Source organism: Helobdella robusta (genome assembly GCF_000326865.2).
Source record: "Helobdella robusta unplaced genomic scaffold HELROscaffold_2, whole genome shotgun sequence".
Classification (NCBI taxonomy): Eukaryota; Metazoa; Annelida; class Clitellata; order Rhynchobdellida; family Glossiphoniidae; genus Helobdella; species Helobdella robusta.
The window spans coordinates 7,843,563-7,866,376 of record NW_008704083.1 but is presented as its reverse complement, the minus strand read 5'-3'; the positions used below and the strand labels follow the sequence as shown (position 1 = coordinate 7,866,376).

The following is a 22,814-nucleotide window of genomic DNA, read 5'->3' as shown; positions in this document are numbered from 1 at the left end:
TTTAACAAATTCATCTGTCTCCACATTTTGATTGGCTCGTTCAATGGAATCAACATTGAAACATCCAATTTTGTCATTCACTGTTATTGGAACATACCACAACCAGGCTTTTGCCATTAAATAATTGCGGGAAAAGTCATCTGTCGATAAGTTAAATTTCAAAGATCTCCTAAAATCCATTCAAGAGTTGTGTCTTGATTATACACTACAACTCACTTATTTATTTTTCATTGAATATAAAAACAAATTTAAAAACTATTAATTAGAAGGCTAAACAAAGACTACCCCAGCAGTGACACGTGACATCAACAGAAATTCTCAATGACCTAGAAGTTGCATGGGTGACCTGGCCAATGAATTCCAACATATCTCCAACAACAGCCGACCCTGTAATCTCAATCCTCTCCACACCAACCAAAACTGGATGAGGTGGCTTGTTGATAGCACTCTACAAAATTCAGCAAATTTACAATAAATTTTACATCTTTTATAATAATATTAATTAGTTTGGTTAAAAATGTACAAATAAAGATGTAATCAGTTTGGTGTAAAATTTTAGCAATTTAAAGAAATTTATCAAAGAATTCACATCAGCAAAAACAAAAATTTATTTATACAAACTAAATAGACTAATAATAAATAAATTTTGAATAAAACAGAAACTGATATACAATTATACATATATATATATATATATATATATATATATATATATATATATATATATATATATATATGTATATATATATATATATATATGTGTGTGTGTATATATATATATATATATATATATATATATATATATATATATATATATATATATATATATATATTGACTTTAATGCCATGTTTAATGCAATATTTGGTGGCAGCAATGTCAGCAGAGGCCTCAAGAAACTTCATTATCTCCCCTCCTTGCACCATGTTCAACATCTGCACATTGCCTGGATGGACCACTCTGTATATAAAAAATAAAAATTGTCATTACATTAATTAATAAAGGCAATAATTAATTAAAAATAGATGTAACATGTGCTTTAATTACATAAAAAATTAAATATAAATAAGTTATACATACATACATAAAATCGAAATGTGAAACATACTAATATTAATAAATGATGAGTGTAATTTAATATAAAAAATTAAATTAATTAATTGGTATTATTAAGTATTAACTATTAAATAATAAATGAATAAACTATAAAGTCTAACTAACTTTGTGAACCTAGTCCATCTTTCATTAACTGGAAATACTTGAGACGAAACACATCGGTTTAAAGTGTTACAACTTTTAATAAAAAATAAATAAAATTAAAACAACAATCATATTATGATTAAAAATGAATTGATGACATGACTGAATGCAATGGATGGGGATGTGTCAGGCGCCAACACGGACCTGACAAAAAAAGAAGATAAACTAACTTTGATTTAGACAGAAGGAATCTTGAAATGACTGACGCTACACCAGTAAAGCTTTTAAGCAATGTCATGACAAATTAAGTGCAAACTATAAAGTTACTTTTTGTTTGCCCAAGTCAAACTTGATGAAAAGAATCCAAAAATTAACTTAAGTTGTAAACAACCATATAAAATAAATAGATGATAAATAACCATAGAGATTTTTGCTAAACTGTGACCAAATTAAAAGTTACAATGTGGCAAAACTTGCGTAAATTGTGAATATAGCTTCTATTGTATTTTATTCTATAAATTAGATTGTAGAATTATTATAATAATATGCATGTTTTTATTAAACATATATACATAATGAACGATTTTTGAAAAAAGATTATTTCTGTAGTCAAGATCAACAAAAACCAAAACAAGATTTTATTCATTTTTGTTCTGTTATTTGTAAGGGATCGTTGTATTTGATATAGTCAAAATGATTTTCTGAAAAAATGTTAAATCCTAGCTTCTTTTTTGAATGTTATACAAGGTTGCATCAACTATTTAATGTACGAACATCATGGTTTCAATAGTTACATAACTCATTTGAAGAAGGACGTTCCGATGGGAATCTAATGCAACAAATTATAACGGAATGATTCGAATTTGTTGAAAACCTCAGAAAACTAACTATTTATTTATAATGTGTGAAAACAATAAAGTGAATATTTTTGCGGCCGGGTGTAATCAAAATCCTATTTCACATCATGAGATTGATAATGAAGTGACAGTGCCAACTCACAGCGCACAACATAACAAACCAACAAATGACAAAGACAACTGTATCAAGCGATTTGAGGTATTTGAAATTGCCGTTAACGATGATTCGGTGAATTTAAAAAGCAAATCCACATCATTGCAATCCGCTTTCAAAAGGTATAGAACAAGGAAACAGGTAAAAGTGTTTTTAGTTGAATGGGAACATATACTTGTAAAATGACACAAGAAATTGTTATGAACAGCGTACACTGGCGTCTTCAAAAGAGCTTGATTCATTGACCTCAAAAGAGACAGACTCGAAATCATTTTCGCCACACAAAACTTCTTTAAGCAGTAGTGAAGATGACATGATTATGTTGAGAATGAGATTTGTAGAAAGAGCAAGATATTATATTATATAGGAACTCCTTACGCTAGAAAGTTTTGGAAGCCTGAAGGTACTATACCTACTATTTTGTCGATTGAATTTTACTTTCTATAGAAAAAATCAATACATGTTAATAATACCTACAATTAAGTTGTTTTGCCATGTTTATTTGTTTTAGATCCGGAATATAATTCACCCCTCTTCCTTGATTGTTGTGGCTTGGTAAGACGAATTATGCGTGATTTACGTAAAAATTTTGGTTTTTGCTTGGGTCCGTGGAATCAAAGTTACCAGTATGATACGTTACCAAACGTAATTGAAAAATTAGAGGATGTTTTGCCTGGAGATCTGGTATTTACTGCAGCGACGTTTTACAAACCAAGGGGTGATTGATTTATATTTTCTTCGCTTTGAGCTATATCAAAAATTTTACGAAATTATTCACCTACTTTTTTGTATAGTGAAACCTCAAAAACATGATTTAACTCATGTGGAAATTTTTCTCGGTCAAGGTGCAAAAACGATTGGGTCACGGTGGCATGCCGGCAAGGTGCAGGAATTTGAAGATTTCAAATTTGTTTCCACTTCTTATCATTCGCAAAAATACATTTTCAAATCAATTGATACTTGGTTGAAAGGCGTCTGCAAAAGGCTGGCATATGTCCATTGATGTTTTTGTGTTAATTTTGTAAATGGTATTGAAAAAACGACCTGTTAATTTATATTGGTTGTGTGATATCCTATATTATTCTGCTCAATGAAAACTTTACTGGAAGGAAGAGCATCACAGACCTCACACATTAAAATTTGTGCAGAGAAGTATTATGGTAATCTATATCTACAACAGCTGAAACACAGTACAATGACGCAAACGTTTCCATGTCAACATTCAGGTCCATTAGTAAATCTCAATTCGTGTAGGTAATTCATTGAGACATACACTTTAAGATGTTTTTGTATTAAAAATGTTTATGGTTCAAGCTATTGAAAATAACGAAATAGATACCTACGACGCCGATATATATATTTGAATTTGAACAGAACATAATTTTATTCGGCAAAAGCACCGGAGATCAAGATACATATGTATGTGTAGACCACCTTAACTAAATGAAATATATATATGTAGTACGCGTGTAGGACTTATAATCCCAGCTATACTTCTTTAGCAATGAAATGTCACACCTGAATGCAAAAATTCACTTAAGCGTCTATTTTAAGATCGAAAGATCAAGCTTTTAATTACTGAACGACAAGCGCTTAAGAGCCACTCATTTTCTTCCATTTGCATTTTTACGACCCGGCTGATATTTCTAGTGACATAATGCAATTCGTTAAACCAAAATTATTTTTTAACTCATCAGCCCAATTTGTTATCGATTTTTCCTCAAAAAACTTCATCTGATAGTGCATTCAAAAAATAGTATTTTCAATTGTGTTGATTGTCTGTTGTAATATTGATTACAAAACCACACACGCCCGCACACACACGCATACATTTATATAAAAAAAGTAATAATTAAAATCTATCAAGAAAACCTTGATGATTACATAATATTTAACTATTCGTTTATTTTTCTATTCGGTAGCATAGCCTTATAAAGTTATAAAATTAATCCAACTTAAAAATACTACAGCCACTGTGACGAACATAGTTGGTCTTGGGGGCAAAAGCACTTCATTCCATCTGATCGTTCCATATTTGCATTGGAGCCCGGTAAAGAAGAGTTTGATGACGAACATTGCACTGACACGAGCGATGAAATAATTGAAACAATGGATTCAGCAAGTTGCATGGACTTGAGAGGAGGCAATGGTAGTGAATCAACACCAATAAAATCTGATGACAACATTGCTGAAAGGATAGTGAAAGACATCTTGTGTGATGTTATTTATGGAGTTTCAGCTGGCTGGGAAATGAACGCGTGATCGTAAAATTCTTTATATCTGCAGCTCTAATATGCCATCTTATTTTTTAAACATTTTTTTCTTTTTTTGTGATTTAATTTACGTTTTAATGATTTATTTGATAAAAAGGTCCAAAAAATCAAGTCGCAATAAAATGTAAATTTATACAGCTGTTCGTTCCTTTATTTAGTGTTTTTCCTAAACTTATTTACATTATATATTTCCAGTTTTCATTTAAATCGCCAAAAATAAGTTACAAAATTAGGACATCGGTTGATTGTCGACGCGTGAAAAATTGAAAGTTGTCGAAAATGGTGATCAACTTTCAAAATTATTTATCTCTTCTATTTGAAGTTTCTTAGAATGCCTTTAAAAACAATTTCAAAACAACTCATTTCCATTGTTTCTTCTTATCTTAGTAGACAGTAACTTCTTCCTTTGTTTTCATTTTTTCATTGAACTCCCTAATCTTGTTGCCAGCTAACACTAATTGAACAAATTTCAAATTTGTTTTAACGATGGCCGACCCGCGACGACACCACGGCAATGGCTACCATCATCGACACCAGAGGAACAAAAAAGAGGTTTCAAATTTTCATTGTTAATCAGTTAATGTTAATAAAATAATTCTTTTTACAATTTCTGTATTTCATTCCATTTGATTCTAAATTTTAGAATCAAATGAAATGAAATTGTAGTTTGGACTCTTACTTTTTTAAAAATTAAATTAAATATTAAATTCCACTTGTCTCTGATTAATTTGTTCATCATTTTTTATTTACCTTTTTATTTTAGTTTTAATTTAATTTAACTAACTTACTTAGTTTTAGTAACACATTCATTCACATCATGTACACAATGAAATAACAAAAAAAATATTGAAAAAAATTTTTTATTCATCTAAATTAAAACTTAATTATAATTGTTATCATGTAATATTATAGCATTGATTGAATTTCTTGCTCAATGATTTAATTTAATAAGTTAATGTAATTAATACTTCATTACTTCAATACTCCCTAATTATCACTTAGTTTTATTTATTTATTTATTTTCAATGAACAGCACGTAAGTTCCAATTCAATCTCTGGAGTAAGCTTGATCCACAAATATTTACCTAAGGAACTGATATTGAGGTGTTTTTTTATTAAACTTTGTTAAATTTGTTTAATTAACCTCTTTCCAAAACAGGAATACTAGTTTATGTTTTGATAAAATTTACAATAGTCTAAATAAATTGATAAATTGACAACAATTTTTATTGATTCCCAAAAAATTTGTTCAGAATATTTTCATATTTGGATGTGACAAGCTTGTGTCGGTGTGCCTGTGTGTGCAAGTACTGGAATCAGATGGCTCTCGATGGCAGCAACTGGCAGATTGTTGATTTGTTTTTCTTCCAAACTGATGTTGAGGTTTGTACATGGCTCATTATTTTGAAACTTCAATTACACTAGAAACTTTATCTCTAGGTTAATTTCAGACAGTTTAATATTAGCAATTACACAACTAAGATGCACATTAAAACATGCTCTGCATACTATCTTGTCACTCATTTAAGAATGTAATTGTCAAGATATAGTGTACTTTACATTTGAACCAGATGCATTATATCATAGTGTAAGAGGTGATCCTGTGCTATCTAAGCTATCATACCAGCCAAACCATAATTATCATAAAATTTTTAGGTGCTGTTGGTGTGGATAAAAAGTTTAAATAGATTTTTTTTAACATGTTGAATGTATAGGGACTTGTCTCTATTTTTAGCTGCCCTCTATTTTAAGTCTGAATAATCATTAACTATGATATCCATGGATTAAAATGTTGTATAAATTGATGTCATTCACCTATGAAACAAACATCTGTGTCATCATCATTGCAACAGTCATTTGGTAATTGTGATTTTTATTTAGAAAAGTATCATTTCCATATTTAGATTGTTGGTTCTATTTTTCTAATCGTCATATTATTTCTCTAAAAGTTCTCTAGAAATAAATTATTTTTTAGTTGCCTTCACATATTTTAATTTGATTATGTTTTATTTTTACAACCTGAGACTTCAGAATTATATCATAAATATGATTTATTTGTATCTACTGCAAGCCTAATTTATTTGGCTCATAATTTAAATTATTATTTGTAAATTTGTTGCAAGTGATTCTATGTTACAAAGATCTATTCATGTATGTTATGCTACATATCAACATTTGTTTTCGTCTTTAGATTCAAATTGTGTTAACGTGTTGCAAATATTTGTGAGTATGCATTGCATGGATGTTTGTTTCAAAGTTTTGCAATCATTGTGTGCAATACAGTTGTGTCACAAGAATATGAACCTTATCATCATCCTTAAGTGTAAATGATGTTCTGTAACTTTTACTTATAAATTCACACATGTATTTTATAATGGAAATAGTATTTACTGTCATGACTTATGCTTTTATATATGGGGCATAAATTATGTTAATATTGTGCACAAGAGAACAGCGTACAGAACAAATGTTCGGTACCCTTAATTCCAGGTACAATTTCAATTCATGTTCAAAAAGTACTCAAATATTATATGATATGCAACATAAAGGACGTGCAACTGAAACTGTGAAACCGTATACCTCCAACCTGAAACATATGTACAACAACATTTGTATGCAGAACATTCAATTTTGTGTACAGCTTTTGTGATCTGCATGTTTGGGGAGAATGTTGTTGTATTGTATTTTGTGGCGTTGTGCTGTTTTGTGTTGTGATGAATTTTATTGTATTGTGATGTGTTGTTTTGCATTGTATTGTAGTGTGTTGTATTTCGTTGCTTAGTACTGTGATTAATGTTTGATATTTTTTTCATCTTGTTATGTAGTATTGTGTTGTATTGTACATGTTGTACGTTTTGTTCTGTGGCACGTGTTCTATAATTTTTTGTATTGTATGTGTTGTATGTTTCTTTGTACTGTATGTGTTGTATGTTTTGTTGTATTTTATGTGTTGTATGTTTTGTTGTATTGTATGTTTCATTGTATTGTATATGTCATATGATTCATTGCATTGCACGCGTTGTATGTATGTTTTTCTTTTTATTGTATGTGTTGAATGTTTTGTATCCAGGGGCCAGTGGTTGAGAACCTCTCAAAGAGGTGTGGTGGATTTCTCAAATCTCTCAGTCTCAGGGGCTGCAGATGTGTCACTGATAATGCTCTTGAGTTTGTATTTGTTTGTTTGTTTGTTTCTACGGTTTCTTTATATTTGTTAATACATATTTCATGGTTTGGTGTGTGTTTATGTATTTATTTATTGAATGTATGTAGTTTATGTATGCTATGTGTGTTTGTGTTCCTTTCTTTTTGCATCAAATTTCTTGTCCTTTTTTCTATATTATATATTGTATGCTTTATTATTAGGTTATTTTTGATAAGTTTATATAATTATGTTTGCTTTTGTTGTGTGTTTGCTCATGTCTTTGTATTATATTGTGTTTTTACGAATTTGGTACTATACAATGGTGTTATGTATGTATTTAATATGCGTTGGTTTGTATTTGTTTATATTTGGGCGTACCTATTTATTATCTTTGAGGTCATTGTAACTATCTATCATTGTTATTGTAGTGTGTTCTGATTTAATGGCTGTTTCATATTTGCTCAGATACGTTTTTATTTTATATTTCTATGTTATTGATTATATTTTTAATCACTTTCATTTCTCACTATGGAGTATTTTTGTTAAATTTTATTAAACCGATATAATTTAATATAAAATGCAATTCAACTGAAAAATGTCAATATTATTTCAAATCGTATGAAATAATTTCTAATATCACTAACAGCTAATTTTTTTTTATTGGACATTTTTTTTTATTCAAATGTCAAAATGAAATAATTTTTTTCTCATTTTACTTCAGATTATTTTCTAGAAACTGTCAGAACATTGTGGCTTTAAACCTGGAAGGCTGCACCAAAATTACTGATGCGTACGTGCTAATGAAACCCTTGATGATTTAAAATAAATGAATAAATAAATATATAAATAAATAAATATATGAATAAATATATATGTTTCTATATGTTTGTGTGTGAATATGTGTGTATTTGTGTGTGTGTGCGCGCGCATGTTAGTGCGTATTACAGGAATGTTTGTATAGAAGATTTCCAATATAATTATTTTGATGGCACTCAATATTAATTTGTTAATGACTGTTTTTTAATTGTTGCACTCCCTTTATTGTTTGTATTTTATCTCTACAAACATCATCTGAGATATAGAGTTTATAGTAAGAGTTTTACAGATGCTTGGTAGAGGTGTGTCTTTAAATGGAGAGGACATTGGCACATTGTAGGTCATTAGGTTGCATCTTGATGTGTAACACTTTACTTGTCAATTATTCAAACAAAAAATATTTAGGCCAAGTTAGGTGGTAGACGTCACACGCACGCACACGCTCACACACGCACAGTCGCAAATTCGTGCAAACAAACAAACACGCGCGCACACACTCTAAAAAGTTAGGATACTGACTGATCTTATTCTGGCTTTTACACACTGAATGATGTTGCAAAGTTATTCACCTATTTATATGTGTGTTTGTTGTTTTGATAAATTTTCAAATGTGGTTTTATATTTTTAAAAAATAGTCATTATGTACTAAGTAAATGATGAGTTTATGCATGTATGTTTTTCATGCATATGTTAATTTCATCTATTCATCATTTATAATGAGCAGACTGTGTTTCTATAATTGCAAGAAAGTTCACATCCTTTCACAAATGATTCATTACTCACCTTGACTAACACATCTCACTCTGGTTGTCTTAGAAAATAATCTCAGTTAAACTAGCAATTCGCATTAATGTTGAATATATTGCTGTTCTATATATGATGGTGCTGATGGTTTTTAAAACATTCCATTATTGCTGCAATGTGTTTGTTGATGTTGTCTGTGATGATGAAAAATAAAATGGTATTAAAATCTACTTGCATCCTGTGATAGTTTTATTCTAGCATGAATCCTGATAAATGTCCGATCACAAGATAGTATAAATTGAAATAGATGCTGTTTTTATGTTTTTTAAATATGCATATTCTAGAATCAGTTTAATTTCTGCAACTTGTTTATTTAATTGGATTGAACTAGTCTGAAAAAAAACAATCATTTTGCGCGTTTAGTAATTTTTCAAAAGTGTGGCGATAAAAATTTATTTACACATCACGTTTAGTGCATGTGAGAGTTTGGGTCAGCACTGCAACAAACTGATGAAGTTGAATGTTGACTCCTGCAGCTCTCTCACTGACAGATCACTCGTTGCCCTGAGGTTTGTGTTGCTGACTGGCTGGCGTTCTTTCCTACCGTGTGGTGTGTGTGTGTTGTGTGTTTAATGTGTGTGTGTGTGTGTGTGTGTTTGGTGTGTGTAAGTAAGAGAGAGAGAGAGAGAGAGAGAGAGAGAGAGAGAGAGAATGAGAGAGAAAGAAAAAGAAAGAGAGAGAGAGTTCGATGTGTTTGGTTCTTTCTGTGTCATGTGTGTACTTTTTTGAAAAAGCGAAATTCTTTACAACTCATTTGAAGATGAAAAATTTTATACCTGCGTAATTTGATTATATAAAAAAAGTTAGCCATTACAAAAACTATTTTTTCTTAACAAATTATACCAAGAGTAACTACGGACAAACACTACACAAACACTACGCAGACACTACACAAACACCACGCAAACAGCAAAGGATGTCTGCACATGGAATCGTTGAGTTTTGCATGGTGCAACCAGTTGACAGATGATGGTGTAGTGGCCCTCTTAAAGAGTTGCGACAAGCTCGTTAACTTTGTTGCTAAAGGATGCACACAGGTGTTTTCTCTACTTCTTATTCTCATTAATTTATTTTTTCATTATTACTCATTTGTCATTACCATCCCCGAAATGGGATCAGTTCACCATTTCGTAACATCGCACCTCATTTGAGATGGCGGTGATTTTATTTATCTTGTGTGGACGAATTTACTGAAGAGACAGTTTGAGATCTGTTAACATAGAAACAAACCATCAGATTAACATTTGTTTGCATTATAAATACATTTTTTCTTGAAAAATTACATCCTCAACAATCGTTTTATGTTGATTGATTTTTGTTGTAACATTAGTCGTGAATAACATATGAAATTTTTTGTATTAAAATAAATTTTATTTTATCGAAATAATAATGATAATTTTGTTTGAATATAAAATTTAAAATTAGTTGACAGATGCCAGTTTCAAATGCTTGGCTAGGTGTTCAGAGTTGAAGACACTCAACTTATTCAACTGCTCAGTTTGTTCTCATTTTTACATTCATGTTCATTTATTTTTGAGCTTCCTATGTTTGCCATCATCTTGTTTGTGTTGAGAATGATCTGTCTTAAGATGATGAGGATGATGATGTTGGTTCCATGTGGTTATGCTTAGTCATTCAGTTTATGTAGGCTTCCAACAAAAATAGTTCTTGATTAATTGCATGAATTTTTAAAACTAGTTATTTTGAATTCAACTATGTGGTGTTCAAGCTATGTCTGATGTGCGACAGTTAAAATTAGCCTTCTTTGTGGGTCGTTTTTTGCAGTGATCTTATTTAGATAGCTGAAATTGACACTTCTTCAAATATTCTCTGAATTAGAATGGATTAAAGTCAGTAGTTGAAAAGATTATTGAAATATTTTGGGTTGGTCAATGAAGCTGATGACAATTTAATCTACAAGAATTGATTTATTGATGAATCGCTCGAAACTGCCCACCACCATCCAGCAACTAACAGACGAAGGTATTGTGGCGATCAGCAGAGGATGTCCCCACCTAACATGCATATGTCTGTCTAAATGTTTACATCTCACTGATATTAGCCTCGTCAACCTTGGAACAAATTGCAGAGAAATCAGGCTAGTAATTGCATCATCTTCCATTTGAAATTGCCATCCCCTTTAAAACCATCTTTTAATTTTCATCATCAGCGAGATTTTAGTTGAAATTTTTTAGATGTTGTAATGATTGAAAAAATTGCCTTTATTGTGGTTTGTTGGCGAATTAACTTTTAAAATTAACCGACATGCTGCCGACAGAACGATAGAGGTGGCGGGATGTTCATTATTTACAGATCACGGCTTCGAGTCACTCACAAAAGTTCTTACAATGCTCTTTTGTTTTTGACGTTTGAAATTTTGCATGTAACGAATGTGGCCGTTTCAGATGTTGTTTGATATTTTCATTTGTTTTTGTCTGATTATCATTATAAAGAGATTAACCGAATAATCTTCATTTGAATAACATTACAGCATAGTCACTATTTTGAGAAGATGGATCTTGAAGACTGCACGCTGGTTAGTTCACTTTTATTTTTTTATAAGTCGAGAAAATTTGCTACTGATTATTTAAATAAACGTTGAATTCAACATTGGTTCGATCGTTTTTACATCAACAGTCCTGTCATTCTAAACGCATGAACTAATTTCTTTAGGCTAAAAACGGATAATATATTTTTGATCAATTTTTTTGTTCGCACTTATAAAAAAATTGAAGAAAACTAAAATTTGAGTTTGTTTGGAGAAGATGTTTATGTACAAATTGATAGGAATGTTTTAAGCCACTTGAACTCTTGCATATATTATCACATATCATATATATTGGAATTATTATCATTATCATCGTCATTATCATCGTTACTTTTATACTTGTTATATCTATCGTTGTTTTCATCCTATTTTCGTAGTTGTCATTCCCATTACCGTCAGTCGTCGTCATCTTTATAATTGTTATTGTCGGCTTTAACGCATTGATCACATGAGCAGCTGCATCACATCATTTGTTTCTCCAGATAACAGATGCAACGATCAACCACCTAGCCACAAACGCACCACATCTTTCTGTCATTGTTAGTAATGTTTTGTTGATGTCAGTTCTTAGTAGCTATGTTGTTGGTGTCATTGTTTATAAGTTATGATGTTGATATTATTGATAGTTGGTTAGCCTCTTTGTCCATCCATCCATCCATCCATCCATCCATCTATCCATCCATTCATCCATCCATCCATCCATCCATCTATCTCTCCAGAGTCTGTCTCACTGTGAATTGATAACGGACGATGGCATCAGACACTTGTGTTCGAGCATATGTGCATCTGAATGCTTGAGGGTCATCGAACTGGACAACTGCCCACTCATCTCAGACGCATCACTCAGCTTCCTCTCGACGTGCAGACATCTTAAAAGAATAGAACTGTACGATTGCCAGAACGTTTCCAAATCTGGCGTACAAAAACTTCAGGTTTTTCAAATCGGATTTTTGGTTTAATTCATTTCAGGTTTTTTTAATTCAAGTGTTTTTTTTTGTTTAAATTTTTCGAAAATGAATTTTAAAAATTTTTCAAGTTTATCGTTGTTTGAAGGGGTTTTTTGGTTCATTGAATTCTCTGGCTTGCACTGTTTGTTCGCTGACCGTCATATCAGATCGTATCGAGATAATATAGAAAAATATTATTGACTGCAGGCTACTCTACCGAATCTTAACGTGCACGCATACTTCGCCCCAGCCACTCCACCCGCGGACAGTGGGGGATCGAGAAGGAGATATTGCAAATGTTGCATCATCTTATGACAAACACTGGGCCCTCTCCTCATCTTGGACATTCTCGTCGGCTTCTATCTGGCTTATCATTTCTCTCACTACGTTCTATCCTCTAATGGATATTTCAAGGGAAGATGAGCGTTTAAGATTTGTATGTTTTGATATGCTCTGATCATGTGCAAGAAAGTAACGCTTTGTTGAAATTTAAAATTTGACAAAATTTGAGATTATATCTAGTGTATCTAATTCTTTTGTTAAAGTCAGTTATTATGTTTTCATCTTTATGTTACGATTTTTGAAATCATGAATTGTGATTATTTTTTATTGAGCAAATTGAATAAAATTACAATTTTTACCTCACTTGGGTGCTTGACATGATTGATCCACTTATTGAGAAATCTTATTTTAATATAGACTGGACTATTTGCATTACTTTATAAGTTTTGTTTCTCCATTTGATACTAAATTTTACTCAGCATAAAAATAGTGATGATATTGTAGATGGTGAGGAATGGCAGATGAAATCGGCCACCAATTAAGTACTCACTTGATCGCTAATCACATCACAATTTGTCATCAGCATTGGACGCTAATGAAAACGATTTTGCATGTCAGTCAGAAACAAAATGGCGACCGTCAGTTCGAAATCATCTTTCGCAATCAGCTGTATGTGATTTATCCATTCAAGTGTTATTCATAACATAAATAATTGTAATAGTTCTAATTGTAAATGGTTATTATTATTAACCAAAATATTTATTTATTAATTGTGCAAAGCATACTCATGTTTTAACTAAGACTTTCATGTATATAAATACGTATAGGTATAATTATATATATAATATATATATATATATAGATAGATATATTATATGTATATGTGTGTGTGTGTGTTTGTATGTGTATGTGCACATAAACAATTGTATAAACCATACAAAAAATTATTTTGTACTTTTATAATTTCAAAGACATTACTTTTATGAATATTACTGTTAAGTTACGTACAATAATACAATACATTCTTTGATTTTGTTTTTTCAATGTACATATATTTTCTTTTTATTTGACGTACATACAACACATCAATAGTCACCGAGTCAGAAATGAAATGACAGTATAGATAGAATGAAAATAAAATCTTCTACCTTAAGTTATTTGTTTGGTTAGTTTTCGTTTAGCGCCATCATCGTCAAATTCGCTGTTACAGTTGAAGGTATTTATCGTTAGAAGTTATTAAACGTTAGAACTCACGCAATTTTTAAATTTAAAACAATTTGGTCAGCGTTTCATATTTTTATTTCATGTTAATTTGATGTTTCATTTAAAAACTGTTGAAAATGATAAAAAGACATTATTTTCTGTTTACACTTGTGTGTTGTACTACGAAGATATCTTATCATTAAATTTTTTTTAATTTTATTATTCTCAATTTTTTTCAGTAACCCATTGCACGCCTTCTCCTCTAATTTTTTCAGTCTATCGAATTTTTTTCATTTTTTTTATAGTAGCAAAACATTTCAAATAAAATTCGTATAATTATTTTTGAAAATTTGTGTGTTGATTGCTTGTTTAACAATTGCCATTGAACACTTATATTTATATATTTTATACTCAAAAAGTAACTTTTTCTTCGTATCTTTGTTTTTTTTTCTGTTCGTCTTTAAATAGATTACACAACGACCAAACTACAACTGTGACATCTTTTTTTTAAATAGTTGCTTACGAAGCCTGTATGTATGTGTGTGTGTGTGTGTACTTGTTTGTATGTGTACCTGTTTGTATGTGTACGTGTTTGTATGTGTGCGTGTTTGTATGTGTACGTGTTACCATTGTGTTCGTGTGCGTTATTGTACGTGTGTGTGTAAACGTGTATGTTTGTATGCAGACAATGCTCGCCTACATGAGTATATGGTCGCTTGCTTGCTTCCGCTTAAATATCGATAGATTTCCATGATAGTATTTGTTTTGTGGATGTTTTTCTGACATTCATGTGTGTGTGTTTGAGCGTTTGGGCTTTTTTTTATCAATTTTTATACTCACTTAGCTGCATGTAAATGCAATTGCAATAAATTAATGTATATATATATATATATATATATATATATATATATATATATATATTTATGCGTGCGTGTGTGTGTGTATAATATTATATATATATGTAGCATAATTAACTACTAACATAAAATTAATTCTGTATACACCCCACACAAACACACACAAACAAACACACACACACACACATATATAACAGTGTTGACACTATCTCTTTACAAATTTCTGTAAAAGTCAACCCTCATCATTATTATTTCCAAGATAAAATTTATCTTAATTAAACTTCTACGGTGGATCATACTTGTTTTATAATTTGCATTGTGCAATTTATTGTAAACCAACCCAGGACTGGATTTACGGGAGGTCCCACAAGAAATGGCCCTATGAAAAAAATACCGTTATCTGATTTATTGCGAGTGAGCATTTTCTACGTTTCCCTTAACATATTCTTTTACATTTTTACTGATAGTACTTGTACAGACATGATAATACTGCTTCTTTCGTTAGCTCGCTAATTAAGCTGCGTATAACTTGCATCTGACTTTACCAAATTGCTAAATTTGTTGTTGAAATTTTTTTATTTGTCTGCAACAAATTTTTAAAAGACTTGATTGTTTATTCAGAAAGTATTTTCGGGTCCAGGACTTCAGGTCTACAAATCCTACCCCGAGTCTACCGTTCTGACATAATTTTTTGAGCTCGACAACTCTACATGTTCCATTCCCACGTACATTGATCACAACGTTGGAGGTAATAAAGTTTAAACGTATGCGCTTCATTCTGCGAATTGTGTTTACATATACACACAATTACAGAATACGTAAACACACGCACACACATACGCACACGCACACACACACACACACATATTTATATTATATATAACACTTTTTTTAAATAATTGAATATTATAAACATGGCCGCCTGTATTTATGTACAAGATTAATATGACATTTGATTCTTATCTGGTGATGTTGGAACTGTTCAGTCAATTTATTGACAAAACTTTAAATTTACATTTCGTTTGTTTGCTAACTGAACTGTATATCTATACGATCATCACTATATATATAATATATAAATATATATAATATAGATATATATATATATAATTAGAAATGACAAATCTCTCAATTTCCTTAATGAACATTCAATTTTTGTTGATGTTTCTTTGGAATAGAGGTTGAAGATGATGCCACACAGCATTGTCCGTTGAGTACACTAATGGAAGTAGCGCACAGAAAACTAAAAAATGCTAGAAAAGTTATGTAGATGCATGATTTTGCAAGGTTTTCCTATTAAGTGATAACGAGTTGAGAAACTTTTTAAAAAATAGTATTACATTATATGATAGTACAACAGCCGCTTCATCTTCATCAGCAAGTTGAAAAGAACTTTCAGAACAATGTTGGAGACTGTGCCTTTCAACGTTGTTGGAGATTATACAAATAATCTTGCGTTGTATCTTATATTGATTCGTATATGCACAAATATAAATTCAAATTTATAAAGATGTTATGTACGCATGCTATTTAGGCGATGATTTTTAAGAGGGATAGAATCAATCATGTCCGTAAAAAAGCGAGACCTGTCTTGTTTCTCATTGTTCTCTCTTTTTCTCGCTATTTCACCATTTCGTCGTAATTAACTTGATTGTAATTATAAAATAATGATTTCACGTAAAAAGTTATTCAAGTATGATTAGCAATAGATGGAAATTATTTATTATTCTTCATGTTTTCTGTAAATTCTTGATGAGTTTTCATGTTCACGTTGAATTATACTTGTATACTTGGATATATTTCAGAATAGTTACTGTGTGTGTGTGTATATATATATATATATATATATATATATATATATATATATATATATATTTTTACAATTACTATTACCAACATATATATATATATATATATATATTATATAATATATATATAAATATATATATATATATATGTGTGTGTGTGTGTGTGTGTGTGTGTGTGTGTGTGTGTGTGTGTGTGTGTGTGTGTGTGTGTGTGTGTGTGTGTGTGTGTGTGTGTAAATATTTGTGTGTATGCGTATGTGCGTATTCGTTTATGAACTAATTTCTATATGACATTTATTTATTACATCTAAAACAACAAACATCCTAACAGTTACTTTTAGTTAATAATTTTACTTTATTCCCCGTAGCGATTGTTTCAACTTTAAAATTTTTATAAATTTATAATTTGTTTATCATTCAATAATTATACTGTTGCAACTGTTTATTATCATTGTATTTTTTCAAGTTCTCGATTAAAAGATTATTTCATTCTTCAAACATCACACTATATAACACTATCTTAATTATGTTTCATTCTTATCATTTGTTTTCATTTAATATTAATTTTCAGTTTATGTGAGTTTTATTTGAAAAAAATTATTCAATGTTTGTTTTCTACAGTTTTTTACGCATCTCTTCACATCAGCTTGAATCGCACAATTTTTATCAAATCATCTTTTCGTATATTTTTACGAGTTTCTCAATTCTAAACTGAATTTGGTTGAAACAGTTCACTATGATATACAGCGCCGTTTGATTCCAGCTACATGGTGTCGAGTTTGTCATTAATAATTACTGATCCGTTCTTTGGTTCCTTGATCAAGTTTGACTACTCCTACCTAAGTCAGGTCTTTCAATTTGTACCTTTCCTCAAATATTATTCATCCAAATGTATGTATTTTTAAACTGGTTATTGTCACATCTGTATTAGAACTAAAGTTTCTTTTTTCTTAACTTACCTTAAACTCTGTCCCGTCGATCTGCCTGCTATTTAGCTGATTATTTTAAGTTTAAACGTTCTGGCGGTTTGGACTTGATGCGTTTTGCTATAAAAAGTAAATTTCCAATCTTAATAGAAAATAATTTTTTATTTTATCTCGAACGTCACAAAATACAAAAAAGTGTATTGAAAAACGATTGTCTCTAAAGTTCAAATAGTGTTCCATACCAAATGCTTCATATATTTCTACTATTGCTTGACCTACCCTAACACTTAACCTACCGTGTCCAATGTACAACAACTACACTGACTCCTATAACCATCTTACCTCGCATTGTCTATCAAACATGATAAGGTTAAATTGCTGACCTCTAACATGAGAGGTCAGCAATTTTTTTTGGCTTTCAGTTTAAATATAAGCATTAACCAAGGCTTTCTCGCGTAAACAATTACAGGCTTGCATAATCACTTGTGTAATAAAATGATAAAAATTTAATTTTTATATAATCTATCTATGGCTTTTTTGTATTAAAATTTGGATGCGGTTGTTTAAAATCTTAAATGTTAATTGCATGTTAATTGTTGATTTGTTTAACTGGAGTAATTATTCATATCAAAATGAACACTGACCTATTTTCTCAAACCAACTGATCCGTTTCGCACTGATATGTGATAGAAACGTGCTTGTGTTGCTGGTATGCTGATTGAGCTAATTTAATGTTTCTATTTTACTCTAACTATAATTTCTTTATGATTCGAATCAATTATTTATAAGACTCAACAATGTTTAATTCAACTGAATTTTATCTAAATGATTTGTAAAATTATAACACTGAACAATTACAACTAGACCTAGTACATTTTAGCTTACGTACGTTTTAAATTGTGCTGTACAATGACGCTTATTTCTTGTACGCTGTCTTTTTATATTATTCAACGCAGTCATCAATATTGAAATTGTTTAAAAGTATAATGATTGTCAAACATGCCAAATTGCAATTTGCGATGCCTGTTTTATAATTAGCATGAGGACAGCATTCATTCAATGTTATAAAATTTCTTATTTATTTTGCTGGCCGTATGATGATGTATCTATATATGTGTAAGTGATTGTATGTGTGAGTATGTGCGCATGCAATTGTTTATTATTACATGCATGTGTGATGATTATACTGTATTATTTTTAACAAGTATCAGCAAGTGTAACGTTATTATTATCATCTTATTTTTGTCAAAAAATTATTTTCGTTAACTGGTAAGAAAAATATTTGACAGTTATATTTTTTTTCTTCCTGGATGTTTAAGATGCTTTGCTAGACATGTCTAATTATAATGTTTCAATGTTTTCCTTTCATCTTTGTGCTTTATTTCGAGTTTTATTCACATTGATAAAAATACTTATTTATTTTTTAGATTTAGTTATAAAATACTCCAATAAATTTGTTGAAACTTAATTATCATTAAAAAAAACTCTATAAAATTGAAAACGCTTTTAATTGTTACATCTCAGCAGATATTCTTACTCTGCTTACGGGCTATCAGATAATTCTGGATTGTTGTCCGTAATGAGGCCGGATATTTTTAACGAATCTTTTTTCTTTCTGAACAAACATTTACAAATGTCTTCAAGTCCTCTATGTGGTAGCACTGGTCTCCTTAAAAATGTTTTATCCAATGCTTCTTTGTAATCAATTGTCGGATTTTCCATCATAACGAACCCGACCATGACAGACCCAACTCTCCCGAAACCGTGCTTGCTATAAACCAGTATCTTGAAGAATAATTTGGTTGTAGCTTGTTATTAAGTAACTGAAATAACATATGTATTTAAAAATAGAAACGGCAAACGTGCTTTATATCCGTCTCTTAAACTTCTTTTAATCCAGAAAACAGCTCTTTTGAAAGCTTCTCTGTTGAGAGGGTTTTTCACACCTTGAACCAGTGGACACTGGCAAAAGCACCGACCTTCTGGACTGCTGAATGGCATTGGTAGTTCTTCTGCCAGGCACATGATATGTGTGAAACCATTTTTCATGCTCTGGATTCCCGACCATTCGTTTCCACCCCACAGAGGACCGATAATTTGGCTATTTCATTGAACATTTATAAATACGCTTATTGGATGTGTAAATTTTTCTTAACAATATTGAATGTTTTTAAAGTTTATACGTTTTTCATGCCCAAAAGTGAAAACCTCATGTAAGGAACTCTTAAAACGTCGGCATAGAGCACCATATTTTTGGGAGGTCGAACGACGAGAGTCGAATACTTGCCCTCTCCTGGATAGTAGACGCCAACTTTTTCACATTTTGATTTTGCTCTGAATATGTAATCGAACACGCCATCGTCTATCAACACCAACACTTGTCCGTATACGTGAATGTCCTGCTTTCAAATATTTCTTATTAATTCATTTGAATGTTTCATTGTAATTTATTTCATTATTCTTCAATCTGTTATAAACGCATTTATTTTTAAACGAATTTTTCTAATTGTAATTTTGCACATATATCAAAATTCATGCACACATCCGCACCTCTTCTTTGGCTCCTCGATAGGGAAGGTTAACAAAGTGCCACTCTCCGGTTTGGTTGTTGAGGTGCTTGAGGTTCGTGCGTAGGTGCACCTCAACTGAGTCAGATTCCATGTTTTTCGAATCAATCTTCACGATCGCCTCAATGATTTATAATAAAATTGGTTGACATATTTCGTTGCGTTGATGAGAAATAATTTACTATTAGATTGAAATTTTTAAATTAATAATAAAAAAAACTTGACAAAAAATAATAAATCCTTGATTTAAAAACTTATAAACTTTAAGATCAAAATATTGGAGCTGGAGCTTCAATAAAAGCAATGCAGATATGGCACGATGTGAGTTTTTTTTTCATTTGTGCAGTATATGAAATTTTATGTGTCGTACGTACAAAAGCGACTGTGACAACAGTTGAATTTATTACGCTCGCATAAAAATTATTTTCGTCTTAATTGTCATTCCATCAAACATTGTTAAATTTAATAACATTTTCGCAGTCGTCTAACTTTAAAACATTTAATATTTTATTTTTATGACAAAAATTAATTGTAAATTTTCAATAAGATGTGAATGGCTTTTGACATGATATTCTCACAACTATTAAGTTTGAATGCATTAAACAAATTTTTAAAGCTGAAAACTTATTCCTTATTTCAGATGATAACCCGAGTTTTCATAAATGTTTTTGCTAATTATAGTTTTTCATCGTAAACATTCACTTTAAAATTTAAATTATAAACTTTATACACAGACTCTGAATTGGTTTTTACTTTGAAAACAAGCTCCTCCATCACACAGCCAACATTGGTTCCAGTTTTTGGAAACGTTTTGAGAATTTGATAGGAGGCAAATGACATGAGAAACGTTTCAGCAAACTGGTTGCCAATAGAGTAGGATGGCTCCAATTTCATGTTGGTAGGAAAAATATCATTTGGCATAAACTTGAAAAGAGAATTTTTAAAATTTCACCTAGTGCAATCAAATAAAATTTTAAAACATACCATTTTAAGCCCTTTTTTAACGAATATCTGTTTATAATACACGCTTAAAACGAGGTAGCAGTTTCCTGATAAATATTTATAAGTTTTGCTACGTCACAAAGAAATCAAGAATATTTGAAATAACCGGCTGGTTGAATACGTGAATCATGCAAAGATATAAACACATGTCAGAAAAAGCATCGAGCAGAGTGATCGAAAACAAACCTGAATGAACGTTTGTGTTTGCAGAACGAACAAGGTGAAAGATGAACATACAAACATATAAAAACATACAAACACATACAAACACATGCAAAACATGTCAAACATATTAACAGGTACAAATACATGTAACACAGAAAATGCAAATACATACAAGTGCAAAAACTGCAAAGCACACCAACACATACAACGTATACAAACACGTGCAAACAGACGCAAAATCCTTCAGCCGTTCGTTTTACAAATTCTCTCAGAAACTCTGCAATTTTATTTTTAGCAGCCGACATCAGCCAAATTTGAGCCACAATCATTAGCACCATCAATCAACAATTTTCTTCCAAAGTTGTCTCTGCCCTTTAAACATTGTGAATGCACGTTTACTGTTTGCTGTCAGTTCTAATTGAATTTCATGTCTTGATGCTGATTTTTGTTTCATTTCTCTTCTTGTGGATAGCATGGAATCCTATAGGGAATTGTAAATTCTCATGTCAACTAAACCGAATTTTTGTTAATGTTCACAAAAACTGAACCTGAAAAGTTTAAATTTCACGAGAAAAATTTTAAAATGCTAGATGTTAGCAGAAGTTTGAAAAAATAGTTGGTTCCATGTATAAATGATTATATGCATAGAATTCAGGTGAAACACGGATGCAGCGACGTAATTAGACAGGTGCAAATGACAAAAGACTGCAAAAACTCTCTTCTTCCTACCCTGCCAACATTTTTAATGTTTTTAAACAAATAAGTCGTCTGTATGAAGTCACATGCTTCAAGAACTTCGTTTATTGTCAATCGTTTAAACGTTCTTATCAATCGCAAAAAAATAATTAATTAATTAATTATGTACAGAAGAAAAATTTTGTTTAATATTCTAGTACAACTATCACTGATCAAGTTTATTGCCGCCAAGAAAGAGCAGTTGTTAGCTTAAAGTATACCTAAACAATTATGTTTTCATTTAAGATCTACTAGATCAATTTGAGAGTTTGAATTTTTCAACGACTACAGCGATTGTTACTTTTGACTTATAAATGAGAAAGAAGCTGTTTACAGGATGCCAAAAATCATCCGTATGTGGAGACCTCTTTGTCCCTCTCAAAACAAATTCTGGGTTCGCTCCTGCATAAGAATCAGGTTTTCATTATAATATGCAAAAACACCGTCAATATTACATAATTTTGCTCTAGTTAATAAATTTTCATAACTCTTGATCTTTTTTTAAATGTCATTTAACATTAACATGCACT

At 30.7% G+C, this 22,814-nt stretch overlaps 4 protein-coding genes across 4 annotated transcripts; 2 read left to right on the top strand and 2 right to left on the bottom strand.

Moving 5' to 3' along the window:
* Positions 1 to 262: 262 nt before the first annotated feature.
* Positions 263 to 1,496, bottom strand: HELRODRAFT_160683 (hypothetical protein; the record flags this gene model as incomplete). Its single annotated transcript, XM_009017623.1, has 4 exons — positions 263 to 448; positions 838 to 958; positions 1,220 to 1,291; positions 1,429 to 1,496. The coding sequence occupies 4 exons, from the start codon at positions 1,494 to 1,496 to the stop codon at positions 263 to 265; spliced, it is 447 nt and encodes a 148-aa protein (XP_009015871.1).
* A 1,241-nt stretch (positions 1,497 to 2,737) lies between these two features.
* HELRODRAFT_64084 (hypothetical protein) lies at positions 2,738 to 3,212 on the top strand (the record flags this gene model as incomplete). Its single annotated transcript, XM_009017622.1, has 2 exons — positions 2,738 to 2,927; positions 3,004 to 3,212. Coding segments are annotated over 2 exons (399 nt in total), but the record flags the coding sequence as incomplete, so codon positions are not given.
* Positions 3,213 to 4,664: 1,452 nt separating this feature from the next.
* Positions 4,665 to 13,580, top strand: HELRODRAFT_94088 (hypothetical protein). Its single transcript, XM_009017621.1, has 14 exons — positions 4,665 to 5,034; positions 5,516 to 5,586; positions 5,736 to 5,865; positions 7,553 to 7,647; positions 8,346 to 8,414; positions 9,658 to 9,753; positions 10,155 to 10,281; positions 10,670 to 10,741; positions 11,212 to 11,346; positions 11,533 to 11,583; positions 11,736 to 11,780; positions 12,275 to 12,331; positions 12,512 to 12,724; positions 12,947 to 13,580. The coding sequence occupies exons 1-14, from the start codon at positions 4,969 to 4,971 to the stop codon at positions 13,052 to 13,054; spliced, it is 1,335 nt and encodes a 444-aa protein (XP_009015869.1). The 5' UTR covers positions 4,665 to 4,968; the 3' UTR covers positions 13,055 to 13,580.
* Positions 13,581 to 19,357: 5,777 nt separating this feature from the next.
* HELRODRAFT_160679 (hypothetical protein) lies at positions 19,358 to 21,276 on the bottom strand (the record flags this gene model as incomplete). The annotated part of the gene is made up of 5 exons (XM_009017620.1): positions 19,358 to 19,623; positions 19,678 to 19,916; positions 20,024 to 20,214; positions 20,366 to 20,503; positions 21,136 to 21,276. The coding sequence occupies 5 exons, from the start codon at positions 21,274 to 21,276 to the stop codon at positions 19,358 to 19,360; spliced, it is 975 nt and encodes a 324-aa protein (XP_009015868.1).
* Between the last annotated feature and the right edge of the window lie 1,538 nt (positions 21,277 to 22,814).

Bases quoted from the DNA above. Each gene is read 5' to 3' on its own strand.
- HELRODRAFT_94088 (XM_009017621.1), top strand. From the start codon at position 4,969: ATGGCCGACCCGCGACGACACCACGGCAATGGCTACCATCATCGACAC. The intron at 11,584-11,735 runs GTTCTTACAATG...ATAACATTACAG, and splicing joins GCTTCGAGTCACTCACAAAA to CATAGTCACTATTTTGAGAA. The intron at 11,781-12,274 runs GTTAGTTCACTT...TTGTTTCTCCAG, and splicing joins ATCTTGAAGACTGCACGCTG to ATAACAGATGCAACGATCAA.